At 45.4% G+C, this 27,936-nt stretch overlaps 1 protein-coding gene across 17 annotated transcripts in view; it reads right to left on the bottom strand.

Moving 5' to 3' along the window:
• Positions 1–27,936, bottom strand: part of LOC105496374 (protein tyrosine phosphatase receptor type T) — a 1,121,698-nt gene that overhangs the window by 64,203 nt on the left and 1,029,559 nt on the right. For 13 of the 17 annotated variants that reach the window (XR_011613330.1, XM_071079282.1, XM_071079290.1 and 10 more), the window contains 2 exons: positions 26,260–26,450; positions 7,460–7,547 (listed from right to left, as the gene is read on the bottom strand). Coding sequence is in view for 16 of the 17 variants with exons in the window: in XM_071079282.1 (XP_070935383.1) it covers positions 7,460–7,547; positions 26,260–26,450 (279 nt within the window). In the remaining variant the exon portion in view is untranslated. The remainder of the gene's footprint in view (positions 1–7,459; positions 7,548–26,259; positions 26,451–27,936) is intronic. The other 4 variants (XM_071079279.1, XM_071079289.1, XM_071079285.1 and 1 more) reach the window with 1 other exon arrangement.

Genomic DNA, 27,936 nt, shown 5'->3' with positions numbered 1-27,936 from the left:
TTTTTTTTTTCAGAGAAAAGAGATTTGACTCATTACAATGAATTGTGGAGCTGAAAAACCATTTCCTACAAGTATTGGAAATGTTAATGCCATCATCTTGCAGGAGTGGATAAGGAGGAGGCAGGTAATTCTGCGGAGACTGCCTGGGTACCTCATTGAAGTTAAAGGTCTGCACATTCAATCTTGATTGAATTACCATTATCAAGAGAGGCTGGCTTGGGCATGACGCAGAGACAGCCTGACATTCTGTGTACCTCCTTGTCCTGCCAGATCCATGCTGGCTGAAATGGGAAAACTCCTCTTTGTGGGGTCCTGGGAGGAGCTGCTCCAGTAGATGCAACCTTTGAGGGACTGAAGGGGACTGAAGTTGAGAGGGGCAAGCACCAAGACAGGACCACCTGTGTCCTAACGATGCCATCCAGGCACTGCCCACTGCCCCAATGACGGGCCTTTCTGAAGGAAGGAAGGGAGGTTTCTTATTTGTATTTCCTCAGAAGAAGAACATGAGATATGTATTTGGATGCAAGTAGTTGGTGTAGGGGGTGATCCCAGGAAACACCAGGAGGGGAGTGGGAAGTGACACAGAGAAGAAATCTAATAGGGGCATGTCATTCAGCAAGTTGCCACTGTGGCCAGTTGAGGCTTAATTTGGCTGAGGAGCTCTGGGAGACATCATAGAAGAATGTGTACCTTCAAGTCATTTCACCTAAGCGGAGAGGGAGCTAGGGTATGTATATACCCACTTCCATCAGTCATTGATTGAGGGCAGGTTCTGGGGACATTTAATATTCTGGCTTTTTGGGCCTGCCCTGCAAGAAGGCAGAGAAGGCTCCAGTGGCCAGAAACTCCTTAGGAAAAGAATGAAAGGTGCTGGCAGTTTGAATTAGCACTAGCACACATGCAAGTAGTGAGTGTTTGGGGATATGCCAGGGTACCAATGATTTCTGCACCACAAGGCATCTGTAGGACCCAGGCAAGGGCCACCCTCAGAGATAGTAAAGCAGAATGGAGGCTGAGAGGAGCACTGAGCAGGGCACCCATTCTGTCACCCCCAGCTCTGTCTCCCCAGGAATCAGCAGAGAAACCTGCTATGAGAAAAGGCCTCTGGGTTTTGTTTTGAACCTGAGTTCCTCACTAGGAGTGGGGGTCCTCTCTGCACACCGTAGCCCCACCTCCTTCTGGAAAAGATGGGCCTCTCTGAAGAGCTCATCTGCTCTGAGGATGGACCTTAGGAACACATTCTCCCCCAAGAAAATGGATATGACTTGATGCAGAGAGGACTCTTTGGTAAGGACTATGTGCCACCCTGGCAGGCAAGAGACCACAGCTCCAGTCATGGCTGTTCTACAGACTTGCTGTGTGACCTTGGGCACGGTGCACTCCATCTCTGGGCCATATCTTCTTGTCTATGAACTCAAAAAGGCTACACTAACTCATCTAGACTTAAAAGTCTATGACTTAATTTAATAAACATTCAGATTTAATAAACATTCAGCTTAATTTGGCCTCTCCATCCTGAGAGCTCCCCTAGAGCCATCTGACAGGTGAGAACCTGAAGGTCAGAGAGGTGAAGTGATGATGCTGAAGGTAAACAACAGAACTGCGATGAAAACCTGAGCCCACCTGACCTCATGTCTAAGACCCCAATACACCTGAGCCCAGTGACTTTTCCTAGATTGGTGGAAGAGAAGTCTCAGAAAATGTGCTGATATCCTGTGTGCCCTCAAACCCCCTCTCCACTTCCTCTGGCTCTCTAATCCAGGAGGCTGATTGCTATGGCCAAGATTGGACATTGTCAAAGTTGCACATGCATCACCATCACCTGGAGGGCTTTTAGAAATACAGATTGCTAGACTCTGTCCTCAGAATTTCTGATTCAGTCAGTCTGGGGTGGAGCCCAAGAATTAGCACCTCTAATGAGTTCCCAGGTAACGCTGATGCTGCTGCTCTAGGCATTACACTTTGAGAACCACTGGATTAGGTCAACAGATCCCCTGTTCTCTGGATTCTGGTTGGGTCCAGCCAATGGAAAGCACAGGCAGAAGATTGGGCGGAGGGAGGAGAGTGTGATGGAGGTACTTACTCCTCCAGCACCCCTGGGTGGGGTCACCATGGGTGGCTGCCTTGCCACCTAAAGGTCGCACCCACCTCTGGTCAGGTCATCTCTCTTTGGGTCCTGGTAACCCCTCCCTACCGAATCCTTCGTGGTCTGAGGATGGAATTTAGTCCCAAGGTACTGCACTATCCCCTGTAGTCTTTCTACATCTAGATTATACTTTTATAAACAACTGATCCCAGAAGGGGGCCTCATTTTGTAACATTTGCAACCTCTGTGATCACTTCGGCTTCTCAGTGTCAGCTCCTTCCTGCCAGTCTAGGAAGCACCTCTAAAAGTTTACATGGAGAATGCTTTGGGATTCCTGAATTTCCCCTTGCCAATAGTCTCTGCCCTAGAGTTACTTGGAAGCAAAGGACTCTTTGTTCTTATTTTACCCATTCATTTCCTTCCCTTTCACTTCCTTTCCATGTCCACTCCCTAGAAACCCCACTGTCTCTATTACTAAATTCTAAATAGAATCACTTGGAAGAAAGGGGATATTTTGTCAAGGTCTCTCGTTGTTTCATTTGTAGGCAGTGCCCTCCCTCCTACTTGTCCCCTTTAATCTTTTCTGTTCTCCCTGGCCTGGGCCTTTGTCCTCCACTCCAGCCTCTCAGTGCTCTGGGTTCCTTAAGATGCTAATCACAGCCAGTTTTCTTCTTGCGCCAAGAATATTTCTATTTATCAAGCTGCAGCAGGCTTTGCCTTTGGGAGGGACACATACAAGGGCAGGAACACTTTCCATTCCTCAGGGCTGTTTCTTTTTTACATATCCCATTTCAATTCCAGGGTTTTTTTTGTTTTTTTGTTTTTTTTCCATTTCTCTTTTTTTCTTGATTCCCCTTTATGTCTTGCGCTGCTTTCTGAATTCACTGGTTACCTCAGCACTGTCTCCTTTCAGCACTGAATGCAGACCTGCTCTGGCCCTGATCTCTTGCAGAATGATTGACTCTTAAATTAGAAAGGAGATTCTGGTTTATTTAAACCCATCAAGGTGGTATCGTCAAGGTGCTTCAATTCTGTCTGTCTCCATTTGGGTTTCTCAGAAGTAGATCTAAGACAGAGATTTTAGTCCAAGCAGTTTATGTAGGAGGAGACAGGAATACCAGTAGGAAAGGGGGGCTGTATGACAGGGAAGAGAAAGCAGCTTATTAAGGGTGAGTTTTCAAGCCCATTAGGATTGCAGGTAGCTCATCCTCACCCCCATGGGAACTCCAGAAGGAACTTCAGGGGAACAGTGAAGAAGCTGGGGTATTTCGTGGTGGAGGGATTCTCCTGGGGTTATTAACCCTTCAGGATTTGCAGGCTGCCTGTGTCTGGGCAGGGGATCCTTTCTCAGTTTTGGAGAAAGTCCTCAGTCTAAGAGATGCAGGCAGGGCAGGGCTAGGGTGAAACAAGCTCAGAGCCTCAGCCATAGGCTTTAAGGAGGAGCTTGCTCCCAGAATTGTGCCCATGCAGGGTCAACAGCTGAGCGTGGGCATCTCCCTGCATGTTTCACCCTCATCCTGGCCCTGCACACCCCCCTACCAGCTGCGTGCTGCTCACAGTGAGGCCGTGGGAAGTGGGTGGGACACTGATGGCATCTTCTGCAGTCCCAGCGCTGGAATTCTCATTGCCTTCATTTTTCCTGACTTCCTGGATCCTGTCTTCTCAGAAGCAGCTTGCAGAAGGGTTAGATTGTTCTTGTCCTTCTCTCTCTTGTGTCCCATCTTGCCACTGTCTTCATTCAGGCTCAATATCTTCTTCCTTACTGGAATATCATTGTTCCAAGTGCTACTGGGCCCAGCTTTCTTCACCCCTCCTTTCTGGGTGTTCTCTATCATAGTTGGGAAGCAGAGAGAAGAGACCACTGCTCATGCCCTTCAGAGACTCTCCCACATTCAGTTCCTATTTACTGGGCACTAACCATAGGCCAGGTTTGGGGAAACCAAAGTGGAAGGGAGTCGTGGTCCTGCTGTCATGGAGCATCTATTCTAGCGATGGAGATGGCCATCAACATTCCTCCAAATGCCTGTCAAGCCACAGTCATGACAAGGGCTAAGAAGACATATATAGTGCTCTAGGAGTGAATAGTGGGGCTCTGAACATATTCGAAGGATCAGAAGAATTCCCTAAGCAAGGGATGACTGAGCTGAGATCTGAAGAATACATGGACCTTCACAGGTCACAGAGAGAAAGGAAGAGAACTTTAATAGAACAGAATGTGCAAAGGCCCCGTGACATAGAAGGGCATGGGGAGCTCAAAGAACTGAAGGAAAGCCAGTGTGGCTTCAGGGGAGAGGCTGTGATAGAGAGGGTATCGTGTGAAATAAGACTGAAAAGACGGCTGAGGGCCTTTCCATAAGGAAAACCGAAAAGTGAAGGGAAATCATTCGAAGGGTTTTTAGTGGGAAAATGACATCATCCAATTCATGTTTCAAAGAAGTTTTTCTGGCTTCTATCAGGGATCAGACAGGCAAAAAGTTGGGGCCAAATTAGCTGTGGAGTAACCAGAAAGGAGGCTGGGCAGCGCCAAGTGAGAGCGGATGATGATCTGGGCCAGGCTGCTGCAGTGGCAATCCAGGGGAGATACAGAGCATGCCTTCTGACCTCAGGCCCCCCTAGGCTTGGGCCTGGATAGGTAGCCCAGCCTGGGTATCCTTGTCTCTCAAGGATTCAGGGTCCCTTCACTGTGCTCTAGTCATTTCCCCTTCTTCTTCCCTCCTTTCTTCCTTCCTTCTCTCTTTCTTTTTCTTTGTTTTTCCTTTTTTTTTGAGGCAGAGTCTCACTCTGTCACTCAGGCTGTAATGCAGTGGTGCAATCATGGCTCACTGCAGCCTTCACCTCCTGGACTCAAGCAATACCCCCACCTCAGCCCTCTGAGTAGCTAGGACCACAGGCGTGCACCCCCACACCCAGCTAACGTCTTGTACTTTTTGTAGAGATGGGGTTCAGCCATGTTGCCTAGGCTGGTCTTGAACTCCTGAGCTCAAGGGATCTGCTTGCCTGGGCCTCCCAAAGTGCTGAGATTACAGGCATGAGCCACCACGCCCGGCTGTCATTTTTTCCTTATCTGTGCCACATCTCTAGGAGAAAGACATTTTTAAACCTGTTTTACAGAGAATAAAGGTTAGAGTGATGGACTAAGATCACATAACTTACAATGTATGGACCCTGTCTGAACTCACAGCCTAACAGGGAGATAAGTGACTATATATTTTAGGGTACAGTATCCACAGTGCAGGAGCAGAGAATGCTGGGGACCAGACAGGGCAAGCAGCTCCCTGTGGCGGAGTGGGGGCTCCCAGGAGCAGGAGCTCCACCTCCCAGGACCCATCACAGGGTCTGCTTAGAGAAGGCCCACATGTCATAAGTCTTAATACATGTTTGCTGACTGTTTGAATATCAGTTCTCAACACTTCACTTGCAAGAAATCTTGCTGTCTGAATTACCATCTTCCAAGAGAAAAATTATAAATGTTTTCTGATTAGTTCTACCATTCATAGCCCATTCCTAAATCAGCACAGGAAACAGCTAAGCTAAAACTTCTGCCTTTTTCTTCCTTTACAATCTGCCTGTATCTTACTCTTTCTTCCTCCAAGTTTTTTCTTAGGCAATGTCTAGACAGTTAAAACAAAACAAAACAAAACAAAACTCTGAATTGTGCTAGAAATAATTTGTCATTCAGGATCCTTTTTTTTTTTCTTTTTTTCCTTTTGGATGAACTGGATTACTCTGAGCTGAGACCAAGGGATGCTCCTCACACCATTGGTGAGATGTCAAAAGGTCCAGGTTGGTTACATTGAGTCAGACAAAGGCTGTTGTAGACTCCTGTTCTAATTAGAATACATGCTTAGCATTTTGTACGAGATAACTTTGTCTTCTCTGTATTTATGTTACTTTGAAGGCTGTACCTACCAATGTTTGGCAGTGACAATACTTGTGTGTTACCTATGCATGACATTCAGTTCTGTGGCAGTCTGTCTCTTCCTCACCCCCCAGAACTGAATACCATGCACCTGTCACACACAAGTTATTGTCATTGTTCAGGCCCCATTATCCCTTGGTGAGACTCTTGCAGTAGTCTGCTGACTGATCCCTCTGCTACCAGCCTTTCCCAATGAAGTACACCTTCCATATCTGCTGCCCTAGTGATCTTTCCAAAATGGACATCTGATCATGCCCACCTCTCCCCCACCAACCTGCCTTCTTCCATGTCCCCACAGGACATGTCCTGAGTACTCAGTGAATCCTGGTTAATAAAATAAGGTGGAATGATAGATCCATGCTGCTCATCAGTGACCTCAAGAAAGTAACCCTATGGGTAAGAGTCATGGTGCCAGGCACTGCAGCAAGAGTTTTATGTGCCTTTAAATGCTCCTCCTATTATCTTCATCATTTTAAAGGGGAGGATACGAAAGTTTACAGAGGTCAGGTAACTTTCCCCGGGCCCTACAGTTGGGATAGAAACCTGGGCAGTTTGACTCCAGAGGGCGCTAACTACTCTGCACTGCTGACTTCATCAATGAGTCACTCACTGGGGTTGCCTACAGGAAAGGTAAATCTCATTGCTGAGCGCAGGCAATGTCCTTCCTTAGCCCTGCATAAGAACGTGCTTTCCCCTACAGGCTCAGCACCTCCCGAGTTGCACTGATGCAGACCTGAGGGCCCTCACCTCGGAGCCCCTGCCCTGCTATAGTGGGGTCAGGTAGAATCTGTGTTGCCTTAAACTCTGTCTCTTGTATGATAGGAGTAGCCCCGGGCTCCTGTGGGGCCTGAGCTGGGCATACCCCAAGCCCCAGGTGTATGCCAGAGTTACTGGCTTCTTCTGAGCATCAGCCTTTACTTCTGAGCATCAGCCAATGTGACTCCACCTTCTTGGAGGAGCACCATTCTCTTGCCCGGGTGCTTCAGCCCCTCCCTCACAGGCTGGGGCCCATGCTCCTCACCCCAGGTTGCTGCCAAAGTCCTCCTTTGAATTAGAGGAGCTTCTGGGAACACAGAGCTCATCTCTTTGTCCAGCTGTGGGGTCTTCTGCATGCCAGCCCTTTTGGCTGGGCTTCCTCCCCGACCTGAGGAATTGAGCAGGCAATGCTCGGTGAGACCCAGCCTTCAGAGGTTCTACCCCAAGAGGCTTCATGGTTCTGCTGTGCCCTGACCCAGCTCCCTGCCTGCTCCCTCCGGCTGAGATCAGCCATGCTCTGTCATCCAGTCTAGGGATGACAATAAGGCTGAAATAAAGCTTCCATCTTGGCATGTGGATACAAAGCTAGAGACATCAAAGATTATTTGATAACAAATTCCAGGTAAATAATAGTAATAGCCTCTTTTCCCCTGTGTCCTCAACACCCGAATCTTAGGAGCTCCCAGAAGGGCACCTACAGGATATGATGTTCCCATATCGATTCTTATTGCGGTTTTCATCCTCCTTGGCTGTGTCCCACGAAGCTGTCTGCCCCTCTGGTAAGGCCTAAAAAGCAAGGACAGAGTGGTTAGAGTGGCCTGAGATAGGAGCTTTATGGAAGTGGAGATGAACCAACAGGGGGAAGTGAGACTCAGTGCGATGGGACTCCTAGTGGAAAGGGCTAGATGTCCTTGGATGGGGCCTGGGGAGGACGTAGATTTTGGTCTTTCCATGGACCAATTCTCTTGTTCATTGTCTCAAATGTTATTGATGTCTTCTGTGTCATGAGTTCACAATCTAGCCCAGTAGGGGAATCGCTTGTCCATTCATTGAATTATTCATTCATACACTCAACAGATACTTATTGAGCCCCTAACATGGGCTGGGCACTGTTTTAGGTACTAGGGATACAGAGAAACAGACAAGTTCCCCTTGAGCTTCCAGTCAACTAGGAAATGTAGCAAATGAAAAAGTAAACGTGTAATTTTAGATATGAAAAATGCTATGATGAAAATAAAGCAGGATAAAGGGATAGTGATGAGGAATGAGAATTATTTCAGATTATACACTCTGGGAGGGCTCCTCCAAGAAGGTGACATTTAAGTTACAGTAGTCCTCACTTATCCTTGGAGGATTTGCTCCTAGACCCCCCAGTGGGGACTCCTGAAACCATGGATATTACCGAACCCTATATATACTATGTTTTCTCTTATACATACATATCTGTGATAAAGTTCAATTTATAAATTAGGCATAGCAAGAGATTAAGAACAACAATAGAATGACAACAATATACTATAAGTTATGTAAATGCAGTCTTTCTCTCTCTCTCTAAATATCTTAATATTTTTTGACTGCAATTGACCTTGGGTAACTGAAACCATGAAAAGCAAAACTGCAGATAAGGGGGACTTCATTAATGATAGATACTGTAATTCCTTAATATGAAAGAGCCAGTCACACCAAGAAAAGTAGAAAGTGCTTTTCAGGCAGAGGGAACAGCAGGTGCAAAGATGGTCAGGCAGCAACCAAATGACCATATTCAAGGACTGGAGTGATGTGAAGAGGGGAGAAGTAGTGATGGTAGTATCTAGAGTGGATGGGGGAGTCCAGATTATATAAGGCATTGCTATTACTGGTTAATTAATTGTGCATTATTCTAAGTATGATGAAAAATCATCAGAGGGTTTTGGGCAGGGGAATCATCTGATCTGATTCATGTATTTCAAAGTACAATCTGGCTCATGTATGGAACACAGGCTCTGGGAGGGCCATGGAGGAAGCAGGGAAATCTGCTAGAAAGTTGTGGCAGTACTCCAGGCAACACATGATGGTACCTTGGACTCTTAGACAAGGGTAGTGGTGGTGGACGTGTGAGAAGTGATTATTTGCAGGATGTTCAGTTGAATATTGTTGACTTGGGTTGTCTCGGAAGCAGACTCAGAGATAAGAAGTCAGGCACAAGTAGTTTGTTTGGGAGGCAATCCCAGGGAGTTTGGGTGGGAGAATGGGGAAGTGGTACAATCAAGGGAATGAAGTCAATATAGGGCACATCAATGAGCAGGTTACCACTGTGGGCAACTGGGGCTTAATCCAGTGGGCACATCTCATGCCTCACAGCTATCCCACCATGGGGGTGGTGCAAAGTTGGGGTAGTTATTGATGAGTTCTCATCCAGTATTGGTTGAGGACAACTCTTGGAAACTCCCCAGCACTTCTTCCATGCTCTATGGGCAGAGTGTGCATATTCTTCTGTCTTGAAGAAGCCCTCAGGCAAAAAGTCACAGGTGCTTACAGGAGGAAACCATCAGGTGGGCATGCATGGGAACAGTGAGTGTAGACTGGATGTGTGCAGGGCACCAACACATCTGCCATAGATGCCGACTGTGAAGGAAAGGGAGGAATGAAGGCTGACCCTTAGAACGTTGAAGAACTGAGTGGAGAGAGATGTTATTTATTGAGACGGAGAAGCCTGGGTTAGAAACAGGATTGGGGAGGTAAGAATTAAGTGTTGTATTTTGGGTAAAGTGCTTAGAAGAGTGCCTAGCATTGAATACTGCATACTTTTTAAAAAATATGTTCAAAATAACAAATAATGGCAGCCACATTTGAGATGCCTATTAGATATCCAAGCTGATGTTGAATAGGCAGTTGGACACAGACACCCAGAGCTTAGGGGTAGGGAGGAGAGAAAAGTCATCAGTCAGTTTAAGAGGATGGCAACCACCGATAAGACAGACAAGTCAACAAACATGAGACAATTTGCAAGAGTTATGAGCCAAGTGATATGGAAATACAGGGAAGGGTACAGTCAGTTATTTCATAGAGAGGGAGGACGGGCAGTTAAGGGCGTGGAAACAGCTGTAGAAAAGCTGCAGAAGCATGATGATCAGACCGTGTTTTGATTACTGTCTCTACTCTACCTTTAGTAGTATAGGCTGAACATCCTGCTCACGCCCTTGCATTGCTTCTGAGACTGAATTTGTAACACCTTCAGTCTACACAGCTCTCTGTCAGCAGTGCAGGAGAACCCACCATTCATCTTAATACACCAGCCTTGCCTTTGCCCATCTATTCCTTACTAGGTCCATCCTAAGCAAGGAAGAACCTGTAACCAGGTTGATCCGAAATTCAGCCCCTCAATAAGCCCTGTTTTATTGGCAGGTTCTGAACAGGCCAGTGCTCACACACGGTTCCACCTGTCTTGCATCTGGTCTGTCAAGTGTTAAATCAACCTGAGTGAGTCTTTTCCTAGAGTGGGAGTTGGAATGCTTTTTCTGTAATGGGCAAACTAGAAAGCAGTTTGGGCTTTGTGAGTTGTGTGGACTCTCTTGCAACAACTCAAACTTATACTCAACTCTACTGTTGTAGAGTGAAAACAGTCACAGATAAAAAGCAAACAAATGGCCATGGCTGTGTTCCAATACATCTTTATTTACAAAAATTGGCGTTGGGACCGGGTGCAGTGGCTCATGCCTGTAATCCCAGCACTTTGGGAGGCTGAGGCGGGCAGATCACAAGGTCAGCAGTTGAAGACCAGCCTGGCCAATGTGGTGAAACCCCGTTTGTACTAAAAATAAAAAAATTAGCCAGGCATGGTGACACATGCCTGTAGTCCCAGCTACTCAGGAAGTTGAGGCAAAAGAATTGCTTGAACCCAGGAGGTGGAGGTTGTAGTGAGCCAAGATCACGCCACTGCACTCCAGCCTAGGCAACAGTGAGACTTTGTCCCAATAAATAATTAGATAGATAGATAGATAGGTAGGTAGGTGTTGGGCTAGATTTAGCCTATGGCTATAGCTTGCTGACCTTTATTATAGAAGCATGACTATGATCCTCATCCATGCAGTGGTTGAGTAGGTGGAATTCGTGCTCATTCTGCTACCTAGCAACTTCAGATTCATTAGAGGGTACAGGAAGGAGTTCTTTGCCTGGGCTTCTCAGGCTGAGCCATGTTCTACAACTTAGCCTTTCTTAGGTTTTAGACTGTGGTAATAAAGTGCCTTCCTAGCTATTAATGGGTCATAATTTTGTTCTTTCTATATCCAATGTCGTTAGACTAACATCCTGGAAGAGAATCAAAACAGGTGCTAGGCTTTGGGCATCAATCTCTGACCTAAATCTGGGTAGGGCAAAAATGTTACAAGGATAAGTAAGTGCTCATTTTACAAATGTGGGGCTTATGTCTCACTTTTCTCCCTTGTTCTTTCTCCTTCTCCTTTTCCTGTTTCTCTTCTTGCTCCTCATTCTACCAAACCTTACATCCATCCTGCCACCAATTTAGGCCATCTCTAGGTGGAAGATGCTTCTAGGTACTGCAGGTAACTCTTAGAACTCAGATTCCAGCCCTAGCCTCCTCCTCTATCCCCGCCAGGTAGCTCCAGCTCCTCCAGGCAACTTGCCAGGTCTGTTCTCTGTATGTGAAGGGAGGTTGCTGCTTTCAGTGTTAGCACTGGATTTCTGGATGTCAAAGATGATCTACTGAGGGTGGATTTTGCACTTGAAACCCTCTGTGATAAAAGCCAATTGTTCATCCAAACATGTGCCCCTGAAAGTGGGGTGAAGCCAAAAGCAGGACAGCATGACTGTTTTCATACTGATTTTTTGAAAAAAGAATTGTGTTGAGTACTTGCCATGTGCCAGGGTTTGGGTTACCGTTATCTTAAGGTCTCTTTATGACTGCACATTAGAATCACCTGGGGAGGCTTTACGACTCCCAAAGCCAAGGTCCCCCCCAAGACCAATGAAGTCAGACTCTCTGGGGTGGGGCACAGGCATTGGTAGTGTTTAAAGTTCCCCAGCTGATGCTGCTATGCAGCCATAAGTTTTGCAAATAGTGACTTTAAAATACTTCCCTATGAGTCTCCTCATTGGTTTCTTTTGTTTTGGGTTTGTCCCCTCCAATCCATTCTCCACTGTAGTCAGAGAGATCTTTCTAAAATGTGAATAGGACCCAGTGACTCCTCTTGCCATTGCCTTCAGGATACATTTCAAACCCTTTAGTGCAACGTCCTTAACGACTTCACCCCAAATGCCCCTGCAGCCTCAATTCTTGTCCTTACATCTATATTGCCAGTTATAAGGTGTTTAAAGTTTATAAGACTTTTTACATGCTGTTCCCTTTGCCTGAAATTCCCTTCCATCTGAGTCCCTCTGACAAACTCCTACATATCCTTCAAAACTCAGTGTAAGCATCTTCTTTGTGGAATCTTCTCTGTTCACTCTCCCTCACCCCACTGCATCCCCAGGTAAAGCCAGTTACTTCTATTATTAGATGGACTTCTTTGCATCTCATAATTTAACTCTGTTTCTCAACTTGGCCATGGGCTTCTCCAGGGAAAGGGCAGCATCTTTGTCACGACAGTATCTCCAGAACGTGATGCTGGCTCTATACTTCAGATGTGCTTGAAAGACCTCTTTAGGATGAATGAATGAGTGAAATAATTAGTGAATGAGGTGGCTTCTGTGCTTTCAGAGGGCAAATATCCTGGGATCTTAGAGGTGTCAGTGACCTTGAAAATGGCCTAGTTGAGTTCCCATCCACAATGGCCTTCCAAGCAGCTGAGAAGTGGATCCATAGCATCTATCACTTGGATACCCTCCATGACAGATAGCTCACCACTTCTCCAACTTTTGGCTTCACTTTCGGACAGACTCGCCAGAGTTTTTTCTTTACTCAACCTCACTGTACTTTGCCTGTGCCATCTCATGGGGCCCCACAGAGTAAATGTGTGCCCTTTCTCTGTCCTGTGACATCCTGCAGAGATTTGATGAAAGTCTCTTTTGTTCACTCCCAGAATCCTTGAATGGCAGTTTGGGGTCCTCTCACCATCAACAAACACCATGCCTTCCAGGAGACACCCCAGCATGCCCCTATCCCTCGACAATCCTAAACCAAACAAAACAGTTGTGATAAGTGAGTGGCACTTTGTGGGGAACCACACAGGCCCTGTCATGGTCCTGGGAGCCTCCGTCTCCCTTAGTGGAGGCTGAAGCGGACTGAGTGGGCCTGGAGGCTGTGACGATGTTTACAGAAGCAGAGGAGGGATGCCTAATAGAGCCACTGGGAGGGAGTGGTAATGACCCCGTAATTGGCAGACTTTGATCACACATCCATTTCCCTTTTTGGGGAGCTACAATCTAATAAGGGATAATCTCTTGAAGGAAAAAAAAATATGAGGGGGAAAAGTATGAAAGAGAGACTCCATCTTCAAAGTGAGCAAGCCGAGGGCATTATTTTTCCATTAGTAGCTAGTTACAGTAGATTGACCAGGGAATGGTGGCAGTCATTAGGCGCTAATCACATTCTTTTGAAACCAAAATTGCCATCTCATTATGTTCATCCATTATCAATCTCCACTTTCCTTTTCTCATTCTCTTCTCCTGAGAGTGCTGAGCCCTATTTTTACATTTCTCTCTGCGTGTGAAAATGTTTCCTACTCTTCAACAGTGTTGCTTTTCCAAGGCAGTCTTTTGTTGTTGTTGTTGTTGTTCAAAAAATGTATTTGGGGATGTCCTTCTCCCTGGAGAGCTGCGCTGTGGTATTTATAGAATCCTCAAAAGTCAGATTTGGAAGGGTCTTTTGAGAAAATTATTGACTCATTTTATAGATCAGCAAAGTGAGGTCCCGAGACAGGAAATGACTTGCCCAAGAATATACACTGATTCTGTCCCCACTCCCTCCCTCGATCACTTCCTTCCTTCCCCAGAGACCATCTGGATGCCAGGTGCTGGGATAGACAGGGACCGGGGCAAGGGACTACCTAGGGTAGTGTGGGCAAAACTCTGAAAAGGGGAGATCTGAGAGGGAGAAAAGCAGCCCCTGAATTCTGGGAGCTGACCTGGCACTCACAGGTGGGCCTTGGTGCTCTCCTGCTGAACATGGACAATTTCACGGAAGACTAACCACAGGCAAGGCCACTCTGAGGCCATGATGAAACAAGACAAAAACAAGTCGTATCTGGACGCAGACAAAAATATGAACATTGTCCAAGCCAAAAAAAAAAAATTACCAAACACCCCCCTATTCTGGTTAATATGAGCGACTACCGATTCTTTGCCAATTACAGCTCTAGCCTCTGTCTGATCTTCCCTTCTTTTAGGTAAGATGTATTACGATATCTAATCATACCACTTCCCAGTGTGTCCAACCTAAAACAAAGCCTCACCTCCTTAGGCACTCTTTCAAATCAGCAAACACAGCCCACACTCTGAGTCCTTTCTAACATCCTCTTCCTCAAATGTCCCACAGGAATGCGCACTTCCAGGTATGCATGTACCTCACTGCAACAAGTGATAAATCCAACTCCAGGAGGTGTGTCCCTGCTGATCTCTGGCCAATACATTTCAGCTAAAAACTAAAGGATAAGCAGGTACCAGCTTTGGCAAGAGCTGGGGAAAGAAGGTTCCATTCAGAGGGAACAGCAAGTGCAGAGGCTCTGGGATGGAATAAATTATTTGTGTTCTAGAACTTGAAGGGAGGCTCTCCAGAGCAGAGAGAATAAGAGGAGGATGACAAATAATGTGGATTTGGCTTGGGGTTGGGGCAGGGTGTTCAATCAAGGTCTTGTGGACCAAGGACAAGAACGTGAGTTTTATTATAATTCAATGGGAATGTTTTGGAATTTCTTTTTTTTTTTTTTTTTGAGATGGAGTTTCACTCTTGTTGCCCAGGCTAGAGCACAATGGCATGATCTCAGCTCACCACAGCGTCCACCTCCTGGGTTCAAGTGATTCTCCTGCCTCAGCCTCCCGAGTAGCTGCGATTACAGTTCTGTGCCACCACATCCGGCTAATTTTTGTATTTTTAGTAGAGGTGGGGTTTCTCCATGTTGGTCAGGCTGGTCTTGAACTCCCGACCTCAGGTAATCTGCCTGCTTTGGCCTCCCAAAGTGCTGGGATTACAGGCGTGAGCCACCACGCCCAGCCCAGAAACTTTGAGGGGGAGGCTGAGCCAGTGCCAGCATTATGATAAATGGCAGACAGTGCTTGTCACTGGAATCTTCTTTATCCTTGATGATAGGCTTTATAGATTTTAGAATAAAATTATCATCTGATACCTGCCCCAGACTAACTCTCCCTGTGATTGCAACCCACCTTCCTATCCACAGAGCTGAGTCCATGGCAGGCTCAGACCACATGGCCACGAGTCACAGACTTCTTGTGTTCTGCTGTGCTGACTTAGTCCACAGGACTATGAAACCTACCTTAATGTCCCATTTAGTACATTAATTATCTGCTAGAACTGAGAATGATCCCTGATGCCTGTGTGGCTGATTTTTTCTTCTACCTGGCTGTACTGAGCCAAACCAACAGAAGCTTGCCATCCTTCTTGAGATACTCTTCTTTGCATCTAAGGCTTTTTGAGTTATGCCTAAAATAGTAAGATGTCAAAACACAAAGCTTCCTAGAGCAGCTCACTACCAATTCAAGGCTGGGGGCATGCCAGCCCATTTCGTTTACCTGTTCACCTCCTATCCTCAGCAGATTCTGTCATTTGCAATGCCCCCCTTCACTCCCCTTCGCTTGACTGTATCCCTGGAGATAATTGGATATGTTATGCCCTAGGGTGCAGCAAAACCAGGCCCAGGGATCGCTGATGAGGCAGTTCCTGGCTGATGCTCCAGGGCACAGCTGAGGGCTTGCCTCCTCCATGTTCAGTCCAGCCTGCCAGGATTTCCCCACACCCCTGCCCAGCACTGTGCTCTCCTGGTGCAGGGAAGACTCTGGAGAGGTCTTCAGCAAGGAGGCACCATTTTACCTGGGTCTTTCCTTCATTCGTCTTGTCAAGAAATACCCCTTGCACACTAACTGTGTATACGAGTCAGGGAAAAGGCAGAGCTTTGCAAAAGGTGGACAGACTAGAGTGTTTGAATATTTTTACTGCAAATAAGTTCACCACTTCGAGTGTCAACAAACGTTTCTGAAAACAGTCAGTAATACATCCTGCAGGTTATGGGGGGGAAGGTTTTAACTGTGCAGAAGTAGCACAAGGTAACTTTTTGGTTGATGAAATTCTCATGTGTCCTGATTGTGTTGGTGTTTATATGACTCTATGCATTAGTTAAAACTCATAAAACTGTACCCTCTCCCAAAATTAATTTTATAGTACATTTTTAAAAATGGAAAATAACACACCCCACATAATTTTGTGATGATTAGTGACTACCCAAGACAATACCCACAGCACCTGGCACAATGCCTGCTACACAGTAAGTGCTCAGAATCTTCCATCTTCCATATCCTCTTTCCCAGTGATATAATATTGAGCCTTTTTGGCCCACTTGTGGAAATCATTCTCTTGCCATCTTCAGTCAAAAACATCCAGGATGTTTTTTTAAATTTTACTTTAAGTTCTGGGATACATGTGCAGAACATGCCGGTTTGTTACATAGGTATACATGTGCCATGGTCGTTTGCTGCACCTATCAACCTGTCATCTAGGTTTTAAGCCCCGCATACATTAGGTATTTGTCCTAATACTCTCCCTCCCCTTGCCCTCCTCACTACGCCCCGACAGGCCCCGGGGTGTCATATTCCCCTCCCTGTGTCCATGTGTTCTCTTTGTTCAACTCCCACTTATGAGTGAGAACATGCGGTGTTTGGTTTTCTGTTCCTGTGTTAGTTTGCTGAGAATGATGGTTTCCAGCTTCATCCATGTCCCTGCAAAGGACATGAACTCATTCTTTTCTATGGCTGCACAGTATTCCATGATATATATGTGCCACATTTTCTTTATCCAGTCTATCATTGATGGGCATTTGGGTTGGTTCCAAGTCTTTGCTATTGTAAATAGTGCTGCAGTAAACATATGTGTACATGTCTTTATAGTAGAATTATTTATAATGCTTTGGGTATATACCCAGTAATGGGATTGCTGGGTCAAATGGTATTTCTGGTTCTAGATCCTTGAGGAATTGCCACACAGTCTTTCACAATGGTAGAAACATCTAGTGGTTTTTTTTTTTTTTTTTTTTCCTTACAAGGGCAAAGATGGGAACTCTCTGAAACATCTATTCTGGTTTGTCTCAGACCAAAGGGATTCCCAGGATGTAGGACTTTGTTTTAAAACTGGGACCATTTTGGGCAAATTGGGACAAGCTGGTCCCTCTAGGTATAGGTAAAATAGCATTTAGGGAATGGGAATGTTTCATAATCTGTTGGGAGCCTAAGGTCTGGCCTCTATTGTGGTCCACAGGTTCAGTGAACACATTTACTAATGTCAATGGTCAGCTTGTGAGTGACAAGGGAATCACAGCTCTGCAGGTTATGCACAATCCAAGGGCATTGCACCTACGGAAGCACCATGCATATGGCAGAAATTTTAGGGTTTCCATATTTATTATGAACATTTTCTGGAAGGTGACAGTCAAATATCTTGAGACAGGTGCACATTTTGCTATTTCACTCTAAGGTGCTGTAGGAGTTAGTGGTGGCCTTGGCAGAGGCCAAGCTTTCAACAAATTCTACCTTCTGTGCTGAAAAGCACAAGACTTAGGGATTATAAATGTGGACAGAGAAGGCAGGAGAGGATGACTAATGACGTCTACTCAGTGGCATCAGGAGAGCAAATATTATTGCGTACCATGTCACTAAATAGACAGTAATTTATGAGTTCTGCTGGTGAAGCTAAGTAGAAAATCAGATTGCAGCAAGATGGGGGTATTTGTCTGTGACAGGAGCTTTGATCAAGGCAGAGAAGTTGAGTGCAAGTCTGCATGCAAGTCACAAAGTACTCTTTAAAAGGCCCAATTAAAAGCTACAAGACCTCCTTTAGATGACAAATTCCCTGCCTTCAAGAAATCTATAGCTTAATGGGGAATCTCACACGAGGGTACCTCTATTCCTCCCAGCTGTGAGCCTACAATCTTGGGGATCCCCATAACTCACTTCAGGCTACAGACTTCCAGCTGCCTTCACGCGTCTCCATGGTCATGCATGAGCTTCTGGGTGGCTGACTCTAGGCCAGCAACTCTCCTCTAAACTTGCAGCCAGCTACATTGAAGAGGCAGACTGCCAGGGGCCATGATCATAACCTTGGTAACTCTCTTCAAGAAAACTGTGCAAGGGGTATAAGATTCCTATTAAATCTCCCTAACTAGTTTCATTTTATTTCTCCTTTCATAGGCAGGCATCTTTGTTTCTCCTCAAAAAGCTGGCTGCAGCATTTTAATCGTTTCGTTTTTTGCTTCCAAGCTTTGCACATGTAGCTCCCTCTTGTACACAACATTCTCCTCTACCCATCTTCTTCTACTTTTCTCTAACTCAGAGTCTTATCTTTTGTGAAACTTCTGATAGATTTTGGCAACAAGAAGTGACAAAAAGCAAGTGTGTCTCCAAAGCATTTGAACTAGAGTTCGGTTACATCATTACATGGTGCAGCAAGACCATGAGCTTTCTTTAAAGTAGCGTCTTTATTTTCTTTCTTTAGCTTTCTATCTCCAGTGCCCAAACAGTGTTAGGTGCACAATAAATACTTAATCAGTGTTTCTGGCCACATGAGTGTTCATAAAATAGAAGCATATACTATCAGCCTTTAGAATTTCATGCTAAGCTTGTAGTCAAACATTTCACAGATGAAAATGAGACCCAGAGAGGAAAGAATCTTGCCCAAGACCACCCAGAGTCTCAGGAGCAGATTGAGAACCAGGTTTTGTCTCTTGGTCAAAGGATTTTTCTATAGTACCACCTGAAAATTGCTCATTTGGTTGGGGGAGATCCTGTATTAAATACACAAAAAACCCACCATGTGCTCTGTTACAAACCATATTGTAAGTAGAACAATAAAAATAGGCTAAAAGGGAAAGACTGAGTCTCTTCCCTTTTCCCTTAATGGGGAATCTCACACAAGGGTACCTCTATTCCTCCCAGCTGTGAGTCTACAATCTTGGGGATCCCCATGACTCACTTCAGGCTACAGACTTCCAGCTGCCTACACTCATCTCCATGGTCATACATGAGCTTCTGGGTGGCTGACTCTAGGCCAGCAACTCTCCTCTATACTTGCAGCCAGCTACATTGAAGAGGCAGACTGCCAGGGGCCATGATCATAACCTTGGTAACTCTTCCAAGATCCTAGATCCCTCCAAGATCCTTGGTAACTCTTCCATGATCATAACTTTGGTAATAGTCTCTTCCATGTGAACTCTTTCCTGCTGGAAAACTCCCAAGTTTGAAACCACATGGGTCACTGATGACTTTTGGCCACTCCCTGTAATGGCTTATTGTCTTGTTTTATCAATCTGGGGGTGGAGTGGAGTGAAACGAGCAGGTGGAGCCTAGGTATTCCTATTTTGGTCATTATGAGTTCCCAGAGTTGAAGAATCCCATGGATTTCCCATTCATGATTTGGGCATGGACCAGTAATTCCTCATGCCCCTCCCTAGAACCATGCCCATCTACAAATTGAGGAGCTGAACCAGAACGTTTCTGGGGTTGCCTGTGATGGGATATTCTATCACTCTGTTACCAACTGAGGAGAGCAAACCTTGTGGGAGAAGCAGAGGTGTCCTCGGACACTGCTTAGGGGTCTCTGAGCAGAGAAGGGAGCACCTGGGGTGACCTGAAACTTCCATCTCTATAGTTATACCCCATTCAAAAGCTGCCTGCCTGCCATCACCCCATTATCCACAGATGACTAAGAGCAAGATGGCAATACAGGCCTTCCCCACAAAAGCCATACATATGGCATGTCCATCCCGAGCTAGAAAATGAACAAATGTTTGCTCTTCATTAGGCTGCATCATACTCCTCACAGCTGTTCCTTGTTGCTTTAAATAGTCTTAATGGAGCTGTAATAACCAGATACCTTCTGGTTGCCCTACTGGGCTTGTTCCATTCATTACGACGACAGGCTCTCTGGATTGAACTGGGATGAACTTCTTCCTTCTCTCCATCACAAAGTCACCTCTTCCTATTCTCCCTCATCTTCCCTAAACCTGCTGCTCGTCTGACTACCATGGCAGGGTTACATGGGACACAGACAACTCGGCTCTCCAGCCCACATCTCTTATCTTTTGCTGTGATGCTTAGGGTTTTGCTGTGTAACAGGGGAAGGTGGGAGAACTGGAGCTGGGGGGAAGCAGGCTGGGGAGGGAGGACGCTGTGGTTCAGAATCACATGCCCTTGACTTTAATAGGAAGGGCATATGGTTCAAAATCACATGCCCTTTCATCAGCAGGAGTAGACCTCAGGGTTGGCAGAGCACGCCAGGGGATGGGTCTGTGGGCACAAGCAGGGCACATGCTGGGGACTCCATGGGTTTTCTTAGTGGTTCTCAGCTTTAAAAGTATATTCCCATCAACAGGAGGGCTTAGAAAACACTGAAGTATACATCCCACCCCAAGTGAAACTGATCTGAAATGTGGCCTGAGCATTGGTGTTTTTTTAAAACTTCCCCAGGTAATTCTAATGTGCAACCCAAATTGAAAGCCTCTGACTGAGGCTTGGATCTGTCTGGCAGGTGAAGTTAACTTGCCTTGGGCCTCCTTGAGCTCCTAGGAGCCCAAGGCCCTTGGCCAATTGTGGTTTTTAGAACTTGAGACATAACCATGGGAGTGGTAGCCCCAGACAGTGAGGTTCCCATGCGACCATCAGTGGGAGGGAGGCCCAGCTGGCCCGGCTGATTGGTTCTTACTTAGACTCCCAGAATATCAGTGACAGAAGGGTTCTTTGGATCACTTTGACAAACCCCTTTGCTCCCACTGCATAAATGTGGAAATGGAGGCCCAGAGGACAGGGACCTGCCTAAGGTCACCTGAATACTTCATAATTGTTATAGGACTTGATTCCAGGCATTTTGACTCTCAATTCAAGATGGTTCACACATTTTTTCAAATAATTGAACTTAAAATATATATATTGAGAGACTCAAGTTTTCATGCCAATGAGAACAAGCTGATTTTATGGCTCTACATGCAGAGAAAGTGCGTAGGCTTGTCTGGGCTCTGGGCCCAGTCTCCTGGTTTGGGCAGCCCCATATTTTCCTTGAATTACTGTCCCAGACGCCTACCTGCCTCTGTTGTCCCTGCTCTGATCTCTACAAGATCTAAAACGCAAATCTACTTTAAAAAGTCCTGCTCTCTTCGATGGCTCCAGTGGCTTCTTGATTACAACCCAAACTCATTAGCACAACAAATGCTCGCCTTTTGTTTCATCTTGGCCCCTGTTGACAATTTCAGCCCCATCTCCCTCCATGCTTCCTCCCAAACCGTTTCTAGTTCCCCTCACTCAACCTGCTGTGCAGACTCCCGTGCCATAGCTTATGCTAACCGCTGTGCCTGGAACACCCTTCCCTTCTTTAATTTGGTTCTTCCTACTTCTCAAGCTTTGGGCTTTATGTCTTCCAGAAAGCCACTGGCTGTTCACCTTTAGGCTGGGTTAATGCATCCCACCCCCAAGGATTCTCATAGCTCTGGATATACCTCTATGGTGGCATTTGTTTTGGTCTCTAAGAATAGGCTCTACGTTCCCTAGAAGGCAAGGGCTCTATTTCAGTTCCCAGAGCCTAGTACAGTGTCTGTCCCATGAAAAATGCTCCCATATCTTAAAGTTGAAATTCTGAAAGGCCTGGTCCTAGGTCGTTGTCTTTGTCTATACTCACTTGCTTGATGACTTCACCCAGTGTGGCTTTAATCATCTGTAGGCCAATAACTCCCAAAGGTTTCTCTCCAGCCCAGGCTTCTTTACCAAATTTCAGCTTCATAGATCCAACTACCTCCTTGCTACATGGAGACACTAATATGTCTAATGGACATTGCAAACTCAATTTAACATGAAACTACTGATTGTTCCAGCTCTGCTTTACTTGAGCGTCCCCACTTCCATTAGAGGCAGCTCCGTCCTACCAGTGGCACAAACAGCAGCCTTGGAGTTACCCTTAATTCTTTTTGTAACATATACCATGTGTTAAGAAATGCTGTTGGCTCCATCTTTTAAATATATTCAGAATCCATCCACGTCTCACCACCTTCTCTGCCATGCCCTGAGTCATTGTTGTCTCTCACCTGAGTTACTGCAATGTCCTCTTAATTGGTCTCCTTGCTTTCACCCTTGCCTTCCTAAGTTCCATTCTCAACACAGTAGCTAGAATGAAGTAAGGACAGATCATTAGCACTTGTCTTCTTAAAGCTCTGCAGTGGCTTTCCATTTTAGTCAGAGTAAAAGTCGAAGTCCTTATAACGGGTTGTAATGCATAGCATGGTCAGGTCCCTCTTTATTTCTCCAGTCAAATTTCCTATTACTTTTATCCCTTGCTCACTCTGCCTCTGTTATCCTGGCCTCTTTGCAACTGCTTGTATGTGCCAGGTATATTACTCTCTGGATCTGGAACGCTCTTCCTCCAGATATCTTCCACCATGTCTTTATTCAAGTTTCATCTTCTAATTAAGGACTACCCTTTTATCCTGTTTACTATTGGAACCTCCTTTACTTCATGTCCCTGGAACAAATCTCCCTTCCTTGCTCTGTTCTTTCTTTTTCCATGGTACTTGTGGCAGACTGTATTATTATCCAAAGATTTTCTTTCTCTTTTTCTTTGGAGATGGAGTCTCACTCTGCCCTGAGGTTGGAGTATAGTGGCATGATGTCAGCTCACTGCAACCTCTGCTTCCTGGGTTCAAGTGATTCTCCTGCCTCAGCCTCCAGAGTACTTAGGGTTACAGGCACCCACCATCACGCTGGGCTAATTTTTGTATTTGTAGTAGAGAAAGGGTTTCACCATGTTGGCCAGGCTGGTCTTGAACTCCTGACCTCAGGCAATCCACCCACCTCAGCCTCCCAAAGTGCTGGGATTACAGGCATGAACCACTGCGCCTGGGCTTTTATTTTCCCCCCAAAATATTTCTTGCTCTGCATGCTCCTCTAGAATCTGGCAACTGCCCCTCCTCCTCCCTCATCAAGGGATAGAGTCAAATTCCCCTCTCCTAGAAAGTAGGGGAGTTTTTACCTGCTTACAACCAATAGTACATGGTAGGAATAATGCAGTGTGATACCCAAGTTTGGGTCACAAAGGTGATGCACTTTTCACCTTTTATCTGGGGAGCTCACTTATGGAGCTCTAAGCCACCATGGAAATCGTCCAGCTATCTCAAGGCTACCACGCTGTGAAGAAGCCCAGGTCACTGAAGAGGCCATGTGTAGGTCTTCCAGTGGACAATCCCAGCTGAAAGCCTGCATCAGTCACTAGTCATGTGAGTGAAGACATGTTCAGATGATTCCAGCCCCCAGCCTTGGAGACTTCCTAGCCCAGGCTCTGGATACTGTGTGGAAGAAACAGGTTATCCCTGTTGTACCCTGCACAGATTCCACAGAATCAATGAATGCAAGAAACTGGTTATGTTGCTAAAATTTGGAGTGGTTTGTAACATAGCACACAGTATTTTTCACTGTCTAACACACTACATTATAAAATTTGCTTATTTTTTAAGCTTATGTTTATTTCCTACTTCCCTTGCTAGAATACAAGCTTCAGGAGGGCAAGAATCTTTGTTTCATTCACTGTTGTATCCCAAATACCTAGAATCGTCCTTGGCAATAATAAATAGTAAATATTTACTGAACAAATTTTAAGTGATTGTTCAACTGAATTGAATTTTGTCTTCTGACGCAGCTTGCTATGGCTGAGATGTCCCTTAGATGTCAACTTGTCAAACCCACTCGTTTGTATGAAAAAACTGAGAACAGAGAAGTGACAGACAACAAACAGCACATAGCAGACTCATATGAGAGTAGGATTGGAGGCTCAGGAGTCTTATATCTGCAATAGGATTCTCCTAGCAGATCTGTGACTCTTATGCTCAGGATGAAGATTCGAGATATCAGAGGAGCCCTGATGATCAAAGCAATATCCAGCTGTATTCTGGGCTGGACATTGTGGGCTAGCACATTGTGAAATGACTTTTATCAGGCAATATTTTCCAATTAACCCTCAGTTAATCAGAAAATAATGTTAACTAGAAGCTAAGTGTTACAGCTTGCTGATTAATATAATTTGAACTAATTGAGGCCAAGGCTAGCCTAGTTAGATTTTGGTTGAGGTTCAAATGATGAAATGACATGTATTGTTTGTTTTCTTATAAAAGCTCTTCATTTCCATGCTAGAAAGTTTGGAAAATGCAAAAGGGTACAAAGAAAAAGTTTTGAAAAGCAACTCATCACACAGGGATGAATGCTTTAAAATAAATGTTAATTTAGAAGGAAATGCATGAAAGTGTCAAATACACTTGTAATTCTGTCTTCAAATTTCAGATTGCAAGTTCTTACATATGTGTTTCTCAGCATTTGGCTGCTTGTCCCTTTTTTTTTTTTTTTTTTGGTAAGCCACATATCTCCCTTAATGATATTTGAAACTTTTAATCAAATTGTTATGACTAATGTTGAATATACCATTTCAAACAACATAACCTTCCTGACATTTGCTCAACAAACAGGTCTGTATACACACACATAAAGCATGCTCACATGCACCCTATGCCCCCGAGACTGGGACCATTCAATCCCCTAGCAAATGAGATCCAGGGATGGGTAGTAATGAGATCATCTTCTTCAACTCTAATTTGAATATCCTTTCAAGATTTGTAGATGAGAATATGAAAAATGCTATTTTACTTAGACTGTTTTTGAAATTAAGTGCTAGCTCTCCGAAGCTGGTAATTACTCACATCCATTGACAAAAACGTTTTTGTTCTCATAGATATGTCAAACATGCCCCCTTGTCACCATGTTTTACACGCTCATAAAGTTTTAGGACCAGATAGATCCTGAGAGATCACCTTATCCAAATTCTTCATTCAACTAATAAAGAATTTTAAAACTCAGATAGCAAAATTCCAAAATCTAACAGCTTACTACATTGGAATCCAGCTGTCTGGACCCCTAGTTTAGCACAATTTCATGACCTCATACGACTTCAGAAATATTGCTTTGTAAGCTCTTTCTCAGAATATAGTCTGAGGGATAAACTTAGTCTGCAATATCAAGAATTCCAAATGTGTGGAGTCTGAGCCAATGAGTTTTCTACTGCACACAGCAAAACTGAATCAAGCATATCTGGGGCACACACTGCATGTGAAGAGAAAAAAAAGAACAAACAACAACAACAAAAAACTCACACAAATACATATAACTCAGAGCATGGTACACAGAAGATACTCAAAAGATATTTTAGGAAGGAAGGAGGGAAGGGAGAGAGAGGAAAGGAAAAGTGAAGAAAGAAATTGTTTTCAAAGCTGACTGCAGCTGGAGTCTACCTGCAACTAGGAGAGTTGCAGAATTATTCTTGGAGAGTCAGCTGCTCTTTGGTTCAGAAAAAACGTCTTAATGCATTTTCCTTTTATTTTGCTTTTTGTTTGTAAAAGGTGAGGCCTAATGGGCAGGATTTGAAACAAAAAGAGTGAGATAGAGAAAGCTAAATTGTTCTGCAAAATAAAAGAGGAATGTGGGGCCCTTTGTCTGGATGCTGAGGGGTGGGGGTGGAGGAAGTTTTGAGGACACTAAAGAAGACTTTGAGGAGAAATTAGATAGAGACCTGTTGGGAGACCAGAACCTTAGAAGGCCTTACGAGCAATGTACATGGTTAAGGAACTTATAAGAAGAACAGCGTTGTATTGAGGTGCTGCCTGTCGTTTGCTCCAGTCCTTCTCTATTATTTCCCAAACCTTGGTAACAACCACTACCTGCAAATCCTTTGTGTTAGAGATGCTTTGGGGAGGTGGGAAAGAGATGCCCATGCAGGGTGAAGAGAAGGTGCAGAAAGAGGGAACTGTGGTCACTGGAGATGAAGCATTGCCTTTGTGGGGTGGGAGCAAGGACCAGAATACTACAGAAGCTTGAGTATGAGACAAGAGGTGACCAAGAGCAAGCAGGCATGCTGGAAATCATTGGCAGGGGAGATGTGCTGGCTTTTCTACAGCATGTGGGATGGGAGCTGGAGCCATTCTGGCATATTGAATGGAGGTGAGACTCCAAGGTGTAGAAACTTTGGAGATAATGAAACTCTGGATAATGAAAGGGGAAGGGGAGAGAAACAGGAGTGAAGTCTTAGAATTATTTAGCATGGCGCTTCTCAAATTTAATGTGTATACAAATCACCTAGTTTCTGGTTAAAATGCAGGTTCTGATTCAGCAGGGCGGGATGTGGCCTGAGATGTTGCATTTCCCACACGATCCCAGGTGATACTGATGCTGCTGGCCAGGGAGCCATGCTTTTTGTAGCAAGGCTTTAGTGCCCAAATAAGCCTCTGAAACAATCAGAAAGTTTCCCCACAGGCTGGTCTCTTACCTCGTATTCCTCCTTGAACCCGTAGCCCTGGCCTCTCTTCATCTGCGTGATGTGCTGCAGCAAGTCAGCCACCCGGATGGCAGGCTGGAACTGGTCCCGGGGGTAACTCATCTCCACAGGGTCACAGGTGCGGTAGGGATGAGTCTGGATCGTGAGAGTGGGCTGGGAAAGCTCCCCACGGCTGCCATCTACTTTGAAAAGAAGGAGGCAGAACAGATCATCACCTATAGAAGCATTGCCCTTTGTCCTCCCTGTCTCCCCCAGCGTGGCCTGAGGAGGGCAGAGGGAACCAACTTGGGACTCAACTGATCAGGAAACTGCAGAAAGACCGGAGATACACTCCTTCCCTGGCCTGGCTGTGTTGGTAGATCTAAGTATCAAACCCACAAACAAACCAACAAACACAATACATTTCAAGGGCACATACTGACAAAGTTCCAGCCTGGTTGTCATTCCAGTCTGTCTCAGTCCTTCCTTTAGACTTGGTGGGGCAGAACCACTGAGAAGCAGGAAGGCTATTTATTGGGAGCCCCCCTCCTGTTTAGGAAGCAGAGAGGCTGGAAATAGTGCCTGATGCCTGGCTGCAGGGGAGGAGAGCCTCAGGTGCTCGAAGATTGGAGTCACATATAAGCCACTGGTCCATTTGCCTGCATCCCTGTGATCTGGCTTATCTACTAATTTTTTTTCCTTTGAGTTTTACCCTGGGAGGAATTGCAGCCAGTACTGGACTGCCAGCAGCTAGCAGGGACCCTGACCCTCCCAGCTGCTCTCTGTAGTTATAAGCTCTGCCCCAGTGACCACCTTCTTGCTATTGTATAGTTTCCCCATCACTTAATACTATTAATCCAGTGGCATCATTGAACCCACCTTGCAGGTAGGGAAGCCTGGACCTCTTCCTTCAGTGCTGCTAGCTACTTTCTCCAGGCCTGGATCCCGTGCCTCATCGCCTTCATAAAATCTCTGCCTGATGTAAGATCTATATTCTCTCTTGAAAAAAACCTTTTCATCCAATGAGTTGCTTTAACTGCCTTCTGTCAGTTTGGCCACCCTGAAAGCTGATGCTTGCTCATACTGGGTTGGAATTCTTCTGTTCCCCTTGGACCACTAAAACCAATGTCTTGCTTACCACCTTCCTGCCAGGCATACATTCTTGGTCTTTCAGGGCCAGTTTACCTTTCCCAGAACCATCTAGGCTTGGTCTTCCCAACCTCCTTCCAAAGACATGAATGAACAGTCTATGCCCCGGACCATCTTGTTGGTGGCATGCAAGAGATGAGAACTGTCAGCTGCAGCAGTTGATGTGTCTCCCCCAGATGTTTTCAGACCCTGTGAAACACCTATGCAGATACCCACTTGGCCTATGCCATACTCATTCCCTGGGAGGTTTAGCATATATTTCTGATTTTCTGCAACTTGTCTTTTCAAAATCCACGTTCCCTTCAGCTTGTTTGCCTGTCATGTTGGAATAATCCATCAGACATGGATTCCGTGTGTGAATGCACACTCTACTTTTCTGCAGCAACATCAGCAAGCCTGTTCCTGGCAAGGAAAGATAACGGAAGGGAACACCTGGCCTTCCTGCTTTCTAGGTGACCAACTTGTCCCAGTTTGACTGACAATTTTCCAGTTTTAGCTTTGAAAGTTCAGCTGTTGGGAAACCTCTCAGTCACGGGCACA

Source organism: Macaca nemestrina, chromosome 15 (genome assembly GCF_043159975.1).
Source record: "Macaca nemestrina isolate mMacNem1 chromosome 15, mMacNem.hap1, whole genome shotgun sequence".
NCBI classification, from domain to species: Eukaryota; Metazoa; Chordata; class Mammalia; order Primates; family Cercopithecidae; genus Macaca; species Macaca nemestrina.
Note: the sequence above shows the minus strand (reverse complement) of the source record. Positions and strands in the feature narration are given on the sequence as shown.